Here is a 15511-nt window from a genome sequence, read left to right as displayed (position 1 = left end):
TTATTATCAGCCATAAAAATTTAAAAAATATCTTTGAGTTTTATTTTGGCTAGTTGACCGGCAAATTGAAGTGCCCCGAAATTTGAACCTCAAATATTAGCCAAACGAGTAAGGTACAATTAACCCTCCTAGGTATAGAGGCGGTCCATTGGACCGAAATTTTTGAAAAAATTGAATAAAAATCGAAGTAAATTAAAAAAATTCAAAATTTCTCGGGCAGATTATTCGTACAGAAGATTATAATTCATGTGCATACTGTTTCTATCATAAAATAATTGTATATGTTGTGGACATTTGATAAAACCAAATCTCACTTAGAACGTATAGTGGCGGTCCATTGGACCGCCCATACAAAATGCATGAAAACCTCATATAAACAGTAAAAAATAAAACAATTCATAACTGTCAACAGTGCACATTCTGAATTTTGCGTTATAAAACGGTGCATATAGAGTAGATTCAGCAATGTAGCAAAGAATAAAAAAGAAAGAATTTGTGTATATGTGTATATAAGCTAAGAAACACAAACATGATTCGTTCGCTGTCGATCAAAAGTGTGGGTTCTGAAGATGAAATCAATACATTTTATAACAGCACAAAAGGTGGCGTTGATCATTCAGATAAACTGTGTCATAGCTATTCATGTCAACGAGGCAGAAATCGTTGGCCTTTCTTCATGAACTTGATCAATGTATATGGACTCCACATTGTGGACTCGCTGCGTTCATTGTTTATAATGCAAAACATGGAATTACACGAGATCGATATTCATTTCAACGCAAGAAATTTTTGATCGAATTATCAGAAGCATTGGTGTATGATCAAATAGCACGCAGATCTACTTATGGATTTAATTAAGCGCATCGAGCTGTACTCAGCACAGTTCAACAGCACCGTCAACTTCAACAAAGCAAACCAAACAAGATAAAAAAAGTGTATGTCATTTATGTCCCACTAAAATCAATAGACAGACGCGAACACAGTGCAGCAAATGTATGAAAAATGTTTGTGGTGAACATTCCGAAAAAATTGCGATGTGTACGAACTGCACCAAAAAGCGTCCGTATGAACTACATCATCAGATTCCAATTAATTTTGTCATAAATTATTTATTTTCAACTTTTTTTCCCATTTAAAAAAAATTATAATGAAAATTTCAACAAAAAAAGAAATATAATTTTGTTCATTTCATAGACTTTTCATACATTTTGTATGGGCGGTCCAATGGACCGACTCTATCCGTTCAAGTTTTTTTTTCACTCTATACCTAGGAGGGTTAAAAATAAATTACGGTACAATTAAGTACATTCATCTGGTACAATTATTTAAACCTAGTCCCCAGTTTCGACTTTCACATGTGCGGACATTCGAATATACATCCCAAATTTGAAATCAATATAAAATCAACAAGAAAATTACATTTGATTTGAAAAGATTTAAATAAAAAATTTGAATATTTTTAATAAAATAATTTTGATTTGAATTTTCTAACTTTAAAATGTTCAAATCATTTGATTTGAAACATTTGACACTTCAAATCAATTAATTTGATTTGTGATTTTGATTTAAAATCTCACTTTGAGAACGAAATTCACAATATATTTCACAATGTACTTTATTATTGTTGATTTTTACTCTTGAGAGGAAGCGAGATTCGATGTTTTTTCTTCACACCGCATGGTCCCTTTCCACAGGCTATAAAATTTGTAATTTTGAGAGGATTTCGTTCTCTTTCTCTTCATTTATATCATTACATAATTTGGGAGCAGCTTACGCATTTACGATTACATGAAACGAATGGAATAAAGAATGTGAAAAACATTGAGAAGCACCAAGAAACAATAGCGGAATTTGATGGTACACATTTTTATCTCACACAATATGAAAAAAGACGGTTTTTATGAACATCAATCGTATATAAACGATGCATGAAAAAAATATTCAAACAAATTCCGTCCATTCATGGAAACATGCTAAAAATGTTAATCTGTTCATTGAACAATGGCAGTTTGTTCATATGTGGAAATATGCTAACATGCAAATAGCCACATTTTATGATAATAATTGGATTTTTTTTTGCGTTGACAAGTGAACGTATGTATATATAATGTGACAACATACTCAAAGTCGCTCAAAGTTTATAGCTAGCAATTATTTTTGATTGGTTTTGTTCACGAACAATATCAATTATCCAATTGGTGAATGTCAAATATTTGTACATTTTAGTTGTATGCATATATGAGTATTGGCTAGAGCAATGGCTAGCCAACCCAAAATAAATACACATAAATAGCGTTTATCGAAAGCATTACTGCGTCAAGTGCATTTATATGTGATGAAAATGTTGAAAAACAGGTATACGGATCAAATGATATTTTGTGACTGGTTTGTGATTAACTTTCATGGGCTGGATATTGAATACAGTTTGGACTGATAGTTTCTGAAGTTGAAGATTTTAGGGAGATGGAAATAAGTGAAGTGGAAAAGAAAAAGTCCTATCTAATGTAAACTTCATCTTTGGGAAATTGGACAAGCAAAAAAGGTTCACTTTTTTCGCAAAAACTCTTGCAAATGGAGAAAAACTGAAGTACAAAAATCTTCAACTAGGTCAAAATATCCCTAGCAAATCGAAAGAATTTTTTTTTACAAAATTCATGATTGTATCGTCAGAGAGGGTTTAACTGTAATTTCACCGCTTTCATACACCGGTCTTGAATGTCAATGATTTTATACATAAAGCAACAACAACACAGTACAATTTTTTAGTTGCTGTGTGACATTCAAGAGGGACGGTACGGAAGTATATACGACTATACGATTGTACGACTGCATACGTGTGAGTCCATGTCATTATCCATGCCCGGTTTCCGCAGACAAAGCCAGAATTCCTTTTACATCTTGGCAACAGCCGTCATGGCTTTTGACCTGGTGTCCGAGGATCAGATTATCCTACGCTGGAGATCGGATTTGAAATTACACCTTTAAAAATTGTGGAAATCTTTTTGACGATAGAAAATTTTCCTCCCCTTGGTAAGCCGAAATCTTTCCTTGTTTATGTGTTTGCGTGTAATAAAGTACATGGAGTGAATATTTACTAATTTTGGCGATTGGGTGACATTTTGAGGATAAAAAGAAAATGAGCTTAGAAAAAGATATGATACAAACGTGTCAACTGATTACTTATAGCATATAATTACATCGATTCATTAAATGTGAGAATTGAATACCGTGTAGAATAACTATTTGGTATTCTCAATTTGCTGATTAACCATTTTCGGTATCCAAAAAGCTTTTCTTTTTTTTCACATTATCTACTGTTTCATCCACACACAGGTAATTCAATGAAAGAATTTGGCTGTGATTTTCTTATGAGGACATTTTTGAGATTGCGATTGAGCTGAAAAATAAAATGCTCGACATTTAGGTGAGCGCATTTTTCACTTTCAATTTGTTGTCACTTGATCCTCCACCATCATTCACACTCGTCGTTCTCATTTGGATGTGCGTGTGCATGGCATCGTGCAAAAGTGAATTAAACCTGAATACCAATTGCACTGAAGCACAAACTGTGCACAAACACACACATATACACTGACACTGACACCGACGCCGATACACACATCCAGGCACACGATGCACATACAAGACATTAAAGCAAATGGGATTTCAAACGACAAAGTGTTGATTTTGTTATTCACTCCATTATATTGATGAACTAAAAGGGCGCACAAAAGCTGTCCACTTTTCTTTTGACTTACAATTAAAATAAAACCGCCTTTTTGCTGGTTCACATTTGTCATTTTCCGTATTTTAAAACGAAATGGAAAAACATCAAACGCAAACACATGCCATAAACAAAAGAGCACCAACGACAAACGAATCTACTATACACACTGAAGAAGGGGAAACATGTACATCCGCACACAAGCAATGCTGTGTGTGAGAGAGAGAGAGAGAAAGAGAGAAATAGACTGGAAATTTGAATATTTGTTTGTGCCTCAGTGTCAGAAGTGAACAATGTACACGTAAAAAATGTGAATTATAAAAGTGTTTTTAAAAAGTTTCATTAAATGTTTAAATTGCGTTGCTCATCATTTAGTGTTACGAGCATATCAATTTGTTACGCTGCACATATTATTCATTATCAAAATGGTCTAGGTCTTGTTCAGCCCCTAGAAGGAAATTTTAATTTTATTTAGAGTTTTATCCGGGCTCTTTTTTTACGTTCACCTTTTAACTTCTCGCAATACAGAATGATGCTACTATTCATTGGCTTTTCATTTATGAATTTTCTCTTCAGTGCTTTATCCATTCGTATCATTTTTCTTTTCTCTGTCTTATTTTACAGAGAATTTGTCATCATCTTTCTAGCGCTTTCGTTTGACTTGTTTTACTTTTCAATATGTTTGGTTCATCTGAGTAAATGGCATCAACAGAAAGAAACGGAAAAGTGAAAAAATTGACGCTTTATTTTTTTTTTCTGTGTGGCATTTATTTTAGTTTTTATGCACATTTCTCAAGCTCACCTTTTGAAAACAACCCTGGGCGATGTATTTTCTTAGAATTCTTTCATATTTAGATGTAAGCATTTCATTTGAAAACCATATGACGGAACAATATTATTATTGTTCATTGCTCGCTGTTGCATGAACGAATGGCATATCGTTTGAGAATCTCTTACTCACGCACATGCACTGACAAATAAATACGACCGGCTCTTTCTTCCTTGTTTTTCTCACTACGCTCATTACACTAATTTACCGTATCAAAACGATTTCAAAAATTAAAATCTGTTATCACGCTGTTCCATTGGAAAAACACCATTTCTATAGATTAAAAGCACACGTTGATGTATTCAAAAATGAGAAAAACATTGAATCTGACATTTCGGAATGACAGTCTTTATAAAAAAAAATTCTCTTGTATCGTCTTATTTATACGCTTTTGATGCTTACATATTGTGTCTTTTAATTATTTTCGATATAAAAGTATGCGTGTATCTATGCGTGAGGAGTGCTTTCCTTTTTGAATAATGGAATTTGAATTTAATGAGAACTCGCAAGCATAATGAGATTTTGGATGTCACGTTGAATTATAATTTGGCAAGATTAAAGCGGCGGTTCTACCACACGATACATACAGATTTTGAACGAAAACAACCGCTTCGTGTTAAATCAGCCAATTTTTTAAATTTGTTTTCAAAGAGACACACATCTAAGGCATCTGAGTCAAACCATTGAAACTAGACATTATATTGAGATATTTTCAGCCAGCTGAATCAGTTCAGGGAGCTTATATTCAGAAACAAATGACTGATTGAAACAAATCTAATACCTACGCTTCGACTCAAATCTAAAACCATCTTGACTTGAACGTGATTTGCACACAAAATTGGTTATTTCAATTCTGAAAATATATTTAATCTCGAAATTCCATGTGCCTTTCTTTGGACATCACAAGAGCAACACATGTGACAATGCAATCACAGACAATTTTATGAAAATGATGCGGTAAATAAAGTCGCTTATATTTTCATAGACCGATTAAATTAAAATATTTTTTTTACGTACGAATATATTTTCGTCTATCTATCGCTTTATCATTCATGTGATGATTGTAGCGCTGGCTCATTAAATAAAAGATATTATTTGAAAAAGCAAACATTTTCACCCATTTTAAAATGAATACACAAATTATAATATGTCCTTGTTTTAATGTGTCTGTCTATCTCGTTAAATGCACAAATTGTTATAAAGTGTTATTAATTACTAATTAACTAATTTTTAACTTATTCGGCGGTGGATAAATTAAGAGGTGTTGCAAAATTGGATTAAAATTATATAATCACGACGAGCAAATAAATAAATACAAATATTTTTTACTTTTAGCCACTGTAATTGTTGCATTTTTATCTCTGGGTTAATTGAAAGTTGTGCAATGTGGTATTCACAGTGAATGCTTAATTGCACACAAATTTGAGATATGAATTTAAACATTACAACTCATACAACACACATATAACACCAGTGTTGTTCAACTCTTTTTTTTAATTTCAATTGTATTTTACTCGAATTCCACTAAAGTTTTTTGATTCATCAATATTTTTAAATGTGCAAGAGAGAAAGTGATGAGAAAAAATTGCACACTTTTCTTTTTTTCCCCGCCAAATAAACATGTGCCATAAATGTTGTTTTTCATTTCTGTGGCAGAAATGTGAAGCGAAAAAGAGAAAAAGCAATCATGAAACGATGACAAAAAAATAGATGCCATGAAATATTTTAATAGCATGCGAACCATAGATGATGACGTAAAATTTTTTAGGGGGGGTGATGGCAAAATTCTGTAGGGGTTGCTGGAAAGATCCATGAGGGTCCCTGACGATGTCAACAATTTGTACGAAATGACGATAAAATCGTTTTTTTTGCTCTTCACTTTTTTGGCGAAAATCCCTAGCAAAACAAAAGAATTTTCCTACTTCAAATTGCCTTGCAAATCAAAAAATGACACAAAAATCGTTTTTTTTTTTTGGAAGTCACTTTTTAGGTGAAAATCCCTAGCAAATCGAAAGAATTTCTCGGCAAAAAAAAGGTCCTCATTTCCAAAATTGTTGAGGGTTCCTAAAAATATTTTGAGGGGGTCATCCGACCCCTAGGAACCCTCGTCATCACCTATGATGCGAACGTTATTTTGATGTTGTTGTTGTTGTTTTTGCGTGTTATAAAAATGTATGCAAGTATTTACCTGACAACAGCTGGTCCGCTTCCCAACTCGAATGCAAATTCGACGAATCCATTATTCAAGCTCAGCGATATGTAATCCCCATACTCATGATGACCACTGTATAGAATGAGCCCATTTTCGGATTGTGGCTTAACAATTATCTAAAATGAAAAACAACATGGTAAATTCAAAAGTGTTATTTATTTAATAGGCTTAAAATGTATATGTATTACTCGGTTGCCTCCGTCCGACGTATTTGAGCGACATTTACTATGCACAACTTTATAATAGCCGAGGATAACCGAAGCGCTGCACTTCTTTCAATCACGCGTTAATCATTTATTCAAAGATTTATTTAATAATTTTCGCAATAAGTTTCAAATTGTTGACTTGATATTTATATGTGAGCGAGCAAAACAGTGATGAAAATGAGAGAAGAACAACAGTCATTTTGAAAATATTAAAATAAATTGTTGACACTTATTATGATGAAGAAGTAAGTATTAAATAAATTGCTTTCATTCCATTTGAGGACTTATAAAATTAATTGAGTGTTTAATTTTTTTTTCATTGAATCATTATGTCTCATTCAAAATGGTTCGAAGGGCAAAAAAAAAACGAAAAAATAGCATAAAACAAAATTACCGTCGCAACTTTAAATATTTAAAGAGATGTCGCATCAGAAAAGCGATTGAAAAGTCATCCGATTACTTCGATCGAAACGTTTACAAAATATAATTTCCCTAATAGATGAAATAATTGAGCTGTTTTCTTTGGCAAACAACGTTTCTCGTTTGAGCAGAGTGAATTTTGCTTGTTTTACATGCAATTTAATTTGCATATAAAATGAGTATATGGTCTCCCTCTTTCACACATAAAATTATGCTTTCAACGATATCGCTCAACGTTTATGTACATACGTTCGGTATATGTCGGTATATGTGCTTCAATCGAAAAGTGATTTAATTAAACCACACGTCCAGTGTCTACTAAATTTCATAAATTTTATCGTACATGGTTGCGGCGGAAAACGAATGAGATCAATTATGAATTTGTGAATGAATATGACATCGAATTGAAACAAACCGTACAACATATTTTAACGAAATTATGTGAAATTTGGCTTAAATTCAGATTATTTTCAATATTTAAGCTCTTGCGCTCGCAATATTATAGGAGAAAATGATAGATGAAAACCAAAAAAGAGAGAAAAAAAAACAATTTCATTCATATAATTTATATGGCTATAATACAAATAAAATTAAAATTTTATTACAACCAACAATGCGATTTTCCACCTGATGTATTTCGTCCAATGAATATTGACGTCATCGCATAAATCACCACAACACCAAATACAGTTCAAATAAACGTGCAACAGCGTTGAATTTCAATGCGAGAGAGATGAGACGAAGAACCATTAGCCGCTGTAGAATGAAATCCCATCCACATGGACTCTCTTTTTGGATAAATGTATATGTATGAGAAATACACTCACACATGGACGCAACAGTGAACAAAAAAAATGCAGCTTAAACAAAACGGCATATAATGCTTGAGAGATAATTTATAAAATGTCGATACATATATGCTATAGATTTGTATAAATTGGAAAATGCATAAATAAAATCGAATAAAATAACGTTTCACGTTTATAAAAATTAATTTTGGTTCCGGCCATAAATTTTCATTGAATACGATATTGCATGATTTCGGCATGTATTACAGTTTTGGTCGCATGTGAATGTCACACCACATACCACCTCTCACTACATATGGTTTTTGCAATTGCCATGCAATCATTTTACCTGAATGTGCGATTTGAGTCAATTTTATTTAATTTTTTGTTTTCATATACAATTTTTTCGGGGTCTTTCATACGGTGCCTCCAACATCATTTTTTTTTCTACGAGAGAATTTTTCCAATTTTACTTCTACACCGTACTGACAACGGATCCAATCTCTCGTTAGTGATGTTCGTGTGTGGCGTATAATTTGATGTACCACGGTCGTTCGATGTGTTGTTATCCACTTTAACTTCGTCATTTTTTGACAATTCGCTTTTAATGTGATTTCTTGTTCGTTTCTTTACCATTTTTTTTTTTTTTCGTTTTTGCTCGTCCTTCTTTTCTCCATCCCTCCATCACTCGAATCAAAATTCTGTTCATCCATTTTTGAGCGTTGTCGTCGTGGGAATTTAACATTTCGTTACCGTTTAGCATGTACAAGCCAAGCTTAACTTGAATTCTAACATGACGATGAAAAAACATATTGAATTCGACAACCGACCCGAATGAACCATCGAAGCAAAAGTATCGGAATGAAGCCATTGTCAATTGCAAGTTGTAGTCTGTTTTTCTTTCTCTATCTCTCCGTCAATATGTGCGTATCTCAATTGACTGCGACGAAAAGCTCTAATTGATTTATTGCAATTCGTTTGCAATGTGCCCGAGCAAAAGCTTAATGGAAACAAATCGCATTTAAAGGGTAAAGTAAATCTGCTGGCAAAAACGTTGAAAGTAGAGAGTGTAAGTGAAATAAGAATCGAATGTGCACAGGGTGTTGTGTACTCTCTCTCTCTCTCACTATCTCTCTCTTCAAATAATATTTACTTCCTGTTCGATTTCGCCGTAGTTAGATAGAGTGCATTTTATGTTACGTTCTGTTTCGGATGCTTTGTTGTTTACATCACATGAATTTCAAGTTGTCTCCGTCTGATCGGTCTCTTTTTTCGTTATTTTTGTTGTTGATAATGCTGCGCTATAGTTGTGAAGTGTCGTAACCGAAGGGTGTTATACAATATTGGCACTTTTGTTGTTTTCTTCACATTTTCCGAACGCAGTTCGTAACAATGCTATTGAAAAGATGTGTTATGTACGGGTGTTACTTTATATGGTACGCGCATTGTTTTAGACAACGATCGTTGACTACAAATTCGTAAAGAAAAACCATTTACATGTCATTCCGTCACTTGTTGTTTTGTGTGTTTTTAAATCGAAACTTTTAATAGAATAAAGGCGGAAGTCACACCAAAATTCTATTAGTACGGCAAATGCGAAAAGAATAGCGCCTGTGTGTGTTGTAAGCATGTGAACAAGTGTACTGCTCAATGTGACTGTATCATAAAGAATACGACTTTTTCACATAAACACACACACACACACACACTCTCACTATCTCTTTTTTTTATTTTTCATTAATATGAGATTGTAAGGGCCATATATCTCTTTCGTAAAATTCCATCGGTTGGTCGGTTGGTCGGTTGGCTGGCAAATATTGCTGCATACAATGCATTGACTAAGGGTTTCTCATTGTCGCCCTTTCCTCGTTCGTTGTTTTTTTTTTGCTGCTGCCACTGCTGTGTATCTCATTCTCTCGCATGAATTCCGGAGATACAATTATAGCGATACAAACGCCAGCAGTGTAAGAAACAGAGAATAGCCACACCATGATGTGTGAGAGTTGAAGGCGATGTGTGTTAGATATGTTGTTCGATTGTGATGATAAAAATACATAGCACATATTATTGGCAACTCAGTGTTTTATATGAAAACTTTTTTGTTCTTTTGGTCTTTTGCTTTGTTTACTTGTGAAATTACGACTGAATGCGCACATTCATAACATACCAGTAAAATAGCTACGAAGCTATGTAGCGATGTATATTATATATGTTTCAGTGAGAAAGAAAAATGGAATAGAGACACAACAAAAACATATAGGCGAACAAAGTAAAAAATGAAAAAAAAGGGAGCCGAACAGAGAAATAAATTGATTCTAGTGGCAAAATTGTAAAAATTGCTCTTTTGATACGAGCGCATCCGTACGCTCCAATAGTGAGAAAAAGAACGGAGAAAAGTACACACAAGTGGCAAATCAAAAGAGCGAAGAAGATTTTTTGGGTTTTTTAAATAGAAGAAAACATTGAATGCACACAGTTTCGTTTTGAAGTTAAAGTACAAAGTCTGAGATCAATGATTATCATTATCCGTTGTTATCAGATTTTATCCATATAAAAGTGTATGGGTTTTCCTTTGAAAATGCATTGCACCGCACGCAAATAGGCAAAACAAACTAAAGCTCTGCAAAGCATAATACTTTGCTGTCGTCTTTTTTCTATCTATATCGTTTTTGAATGAATTCACTCACGTTTTCCTTTCTATCCTTTCGTTTCGCTGAGCTCATTTTTCACTTGCACGCTCAATCGATTGCTGACGACTTCCAACTGAAGTAAGAAATAAGAAAATAATTTTGGATAATATTTGCGATGTGAGAGCGCCTAATCGCCAATTTGAATAACGAATCGTCTCATATATGTGACACAAAGGCAACCATTAGATCAAAGCAATTCGTGCGAGTATAATTTCCAAAATAAAATACGTATCGCGTGCCAAGTTATTCAATATTTTTCCCATTGGTTCGATTTCGTTGGTCCGGCATTTTCGTCGACGTTGTATTCTTATTCTTTTTTGGTGTGTGCGCTTTTTCCTCTTCTCTCGTTTATTTTGCGAACACTGGCACTTTTTTTTAACTTTGAACCAATGTTCTTTTTCAAACGAATTCTCTGAATAGAAGTTTTGTAACGTTGCCACTTCATGCACTTAATTTTGATACGAAATGAGAAAATGAAATCTACATGATTTCCTCCATTTCGTTTTTGCACTTCTTTTGTATGTATACGATATGTGTGTTTCATTTCTTTTGTACACATTCTTCTTTCACATATCACGCGCTCACAAAGGGCAATTGTTTGCACGTCTTATTCGCGTTTGCTTTCTTCAACTCGGCACTTTTTTGCTCATCTTTTATTTTATCACATACACAAACGCACACAAACACACACACACACACAAAGTACAATTGCCAATGACTCTTTTCTCGCCGCTTTCGATTGTACAAACAATACGTGCGAGACGAACGAGCGTTGGTGTGTATGCGTGTCGCATTGTGTAAATTACGATGTCATATTGGTGTTTCAGCAATAGTGTTAACGATGTAAATTTTTGTTCAGAGAGGTAACGTTAGTGTCGCAAATATTCCGGCGTTACGTCCTGTGACTATGTGTGGCAGTGTAAATCTGTCTTTATCTTAAACTGAGTGTAAAAATGAAATGATTCGAATAGAATATAATGATTCTATTTTAACAGTGCTGCTCTTTTAACTTTGGTTTTGAAGCGCTTTTTTTCACGAGCTGGAATTGGAAAAAGGTCATGTTTTTATAGGAATTTCACGACACATTTATTTAGTTAGTTCAGCTTCCTTTTTTGTTGGTATTCTTTGCATTCAATATTTTGTTTTCAAACGGTTTTCTTTCCCTTTCATGCTATTATTCTGGTTCGTTTTCTCTCTATCTCTATCTCTATGTTGGTTGAATTTTCCTTGCATTGATATCTAACTAAAATCGACTGAGAAAAAGTTGGTTCATTTTCACAATCAATCTACCAAACAAGTAAAGCATGACGATAAAGCTCTAACACTATCAATTTACGTTTAACAAGAAACCAAAGGGGAAAAAATCCATTTCAAAAAATGGCATGCATAAAAAACACAAATTTATGGACAAAGTACACACAACGGATACCATTGAATGAAAAGAAAATGACGTTATCAAAACAGGAAATGACAGATAGACGAACCTATGTTAAAACAGCTATTAAAATTATTCTAGATGACATCATAATCACATCAATTTTTCTAAATACGAAAAACCTTCGGAAAAATGCCATCATTTTATAATGTGCTTCATTCGGAATATTTGTTGTTGTTTTGTACGTCGTTCGTCATTGATTTGATTTCATCGTTGCTTCTGTTGTCAGTCGTTTTGGCGCTAAAATCAACGGCAATTGCACTTGTACCGTGAGGTGAATTGAAATGACTTTAATTTAGTTGAACTGCATGTAGTCGCATTCGAGAATCATAATTTACATATGCGACAGCCATGTCAAAGCCAGTGTTCCTCGATTTTTTTTTTTTTTTTGTTAATATTTTTTTTTACATATGCAAATATGCTACTCATATATATTTGCCCGTGTATTTTCTATTATACCGCAGAGGAGTCGTGAAGCGTGCATTAAGTATATTTTATGAAACCAACTCTTCAAATGGATTACCGAAAATTCAATTTGCACCATTTTTCAAATATCCCAGTGCATGTATTTATTTTAATTATCACACAGACTCAAGAGAAGAAAAGTAATCTGTCAACAGCATTACGACCATCAACACAGGCAACACATTTGACGGAACAAAAAGTGAAACGAACAAAATTCCAAAAAAAATTACTTCATTCAGTAACAGATAAAACAGCGTGACAGCACGAGATGATACTCATACGTTGATACAATAAGTCTACTGAACGGAGAACAAAATCCGGTTCATTTGTGCGCCACCAAAACACTGCAGAGGCATCGAGTAATTGTATGGCAACAAAATTGACAAAAATTACCTTTAACTCAAGCCAGATTAATGCACTGTCTCCCAATGGGGCGAATCGCAAATATGATGAACCATTGAATAACGGTACCTGTAAACGAACGAACGAACAAATGGTTAGAATACGAAATTTGATATTTGATAATATTTTATGTATGTGAAGATGATGACTGATGACATTTTCATTCAAATGGTGTTGTGTAGTGAATAGTATACTACGATACAGTGAAATCCATCGTTGACTGCCTGACGATTTTTATTACATAGGCCGACAAGCACACAATTCGAACGAACTGAGAGTAGAGTACGAACATACAACGAGATACATGTTTACTATCACTAATCGTAGTCTCGATAGTACACATAAAATAATAGCTGGAGCATGAGAAAGATTGCACCGTACTCGACGACGAGAACGACTGCACAATTCGGTTGGACATAGAGTGCGAGGCAATGGATGTAAGTTTTGAGCGGATATTGGACGGGTAGCAGTAAATTGATGTAAATATGTACATTCTCTCACGAGCCTGTGCCGTTTATTGACGATGGATGCTCCAAATACCACTGAAGCCATATAATGAATTTTGTATGAATAACCAAAGTGATAGAAATATGTAGGGGTGTGTGTGTGTGTGAGAGAGAGGGCGTCTTGTGGAGGCAAACAAGAATGTGAGCGAACGACGACGCAAATGCAAAGTCACCTGGGCCAATTATCATGTGTATGGGATACATGTTATATTTAACGCTTTCATAAAACCATCTCCTTTCAATATTAAACGAGATATACCGCTAAACCGCTTTTTCCATGCTCTGACTCGTTTTTCTACTCTCAGTGCGACTCTCATTTAAACTTCGGATGTAATAATAAAATGTAAATTGTTTCTAATCGTTGAAGTGATGACAAAATTTTTGCGCCAAAGATTCCGAAATTATGAACGAGACACTTTAATAGTTTTATTTAGTTGAAAATTAATAGGACTTCCGTGAATCGTTTATGCGACAAAATTTTGCCGAAAATTGAATTTCATGTTGTTGTGTTTAAATGTCACCAATACGATTATTGGCACCACATCCATACGGCTACAGATTGTTGGGTACGAATGTCATGAATAATTGAATGTATAAGCACTTAAACATTTTGTTGGGGTTGAGTTTAATTTAAATAGAAAATTACCTGTAAGTCGAGTCTCATTTCACAGAGATCGCCTCCGAATCCAAGCGGACATAAACAAATTGCCCCTTGGTCAGATGGCAAACATTTGCCACCATGTCTGCACGGAAATCGGCCGCATCGATCAATCACACATTCCTCTGCAATGATAAAAAAAGAGACGAAAAATAAACATTTTACACATTTAATTCAATTCAAATGCAAATAAGCATAATCTTTCAAACTTTTATTATTTGATTCTGGCGTTTGTGCGATTTCATTCTGTTCTTTTTTCTTCTCTTAGAGATGGATTTTTTTTTTAAATAAAAAAAGCAAGGGAATTTTGATTCCCATATGCAAAAAAGTGACTCACAGTCAGTCAAGTATAAATAAATTAATTCGACTACAACTGATACGATACAAATTGATTTCCATAAAAATTTTCAACTCATCACAGTCGGTGACTTGAACTATAAACTTGACTCTATTTGCCTTATTTTGTTTGAAACACTCACATATATAGACAGTCAAAACGTCCCAAATAAGCAACATTTTTACACACGGGTTTTTCATCATTCGAATGCAACGAATACATCGCATAAAATGAAATCAGTTTCCAAATTTTCTTTTTTAAATTTGCAACTCGGCAAAATGTTCGCCGAACACTTGATGCTTCAAGAGAAGTCGCCTATGTTGCACAAAAAAACCCTATAAAAACGCATCATTTATTTGATTGGAAATTAATGTTAAAGAACTCTCGTTTACGTCACAAATCATAAATTTCATTCCATTTATAAGTTTTGATCGGTCTCGGTCGGTCAATTTGCCATTTGTCTACGCTGATTCTTTTTCTTTTTGTTCAATTGTATTTCCTACATCTTTCGTCTCTTTTCGTAATGCGATACCATTAAATTGCACTTGAAATTTTTCCGATCAGTTCCTTCAACTTTTCAACCTCATGATTGCTTGCGTTGTCTGAATTTCATCATAAATTATTATCTCACTATGTCAATGACAGTTTTGTGCGTTGTTCATATACCAACCACCACCATCAAACCACAAATAAATAATAGATTCTCATTTCCATTTTCATTGAAAGTTTTCTTTTCGACATTCTTCCAGATATTTTAAGGGAATGAAGATTGCGCATATAGAGAAGAAGACAGAGGCAGAAGCTAAATCGAGGAAAAAGAGACTTGCAACCCCACCGTT

At 33.9% G+C, this 15511-nt stretch overlaps 1 protein-coding gene across 2 annotated transcripts in view; it reads right to left on the bottom strand.

Annotated features, from left to right (window-relative positions):
• LOC116337395 overlaps positions 1–15511 on the bottom strand; it is a 119724-nt gene that overhangs the window by 17623 nt on the left and 86590 nt on the right. For both annotated transcript variants that reach the window (XM_031761918.1, XM_031761919.1), the window contains 3 exons: positions 14324–14460; positions 13163–13240; positions 6742–6881 (listed from right to left, as the gene is read on the bottom strand). In XM_031761918.1, coding sequence (XP_031617778.1) covers positions 6742–6881; positions 13163–13240; positions 14324–14460 — 355 coding nt within the window. The remainder of the gene's footprint in view (positions 1–6741; positions 6882–13162; positions 13241–14323; positions 14461–15511) is intronic.

This window comes from Contarinia nasturtii, unplaced genomic scaffold, assembly GCF_009176525.2.
Source record: "Contarinia nasturtii isolate CC-2019 unplaced genomic scaffold, AAFC_CNas_1.1 Cnas_scaffold_285, whole genome shotgun sequence".
NCBI lineage: Eukaryota > Metazoa > Arthropoda > Insecta > Diptera > Cecidomyiidae > Contarinia > Contarinia nasturtii.
Note: the sequence above shows the minus strand (reverse complement) of the source record. Positions and strands in the feature narration are given on the sequence as shown.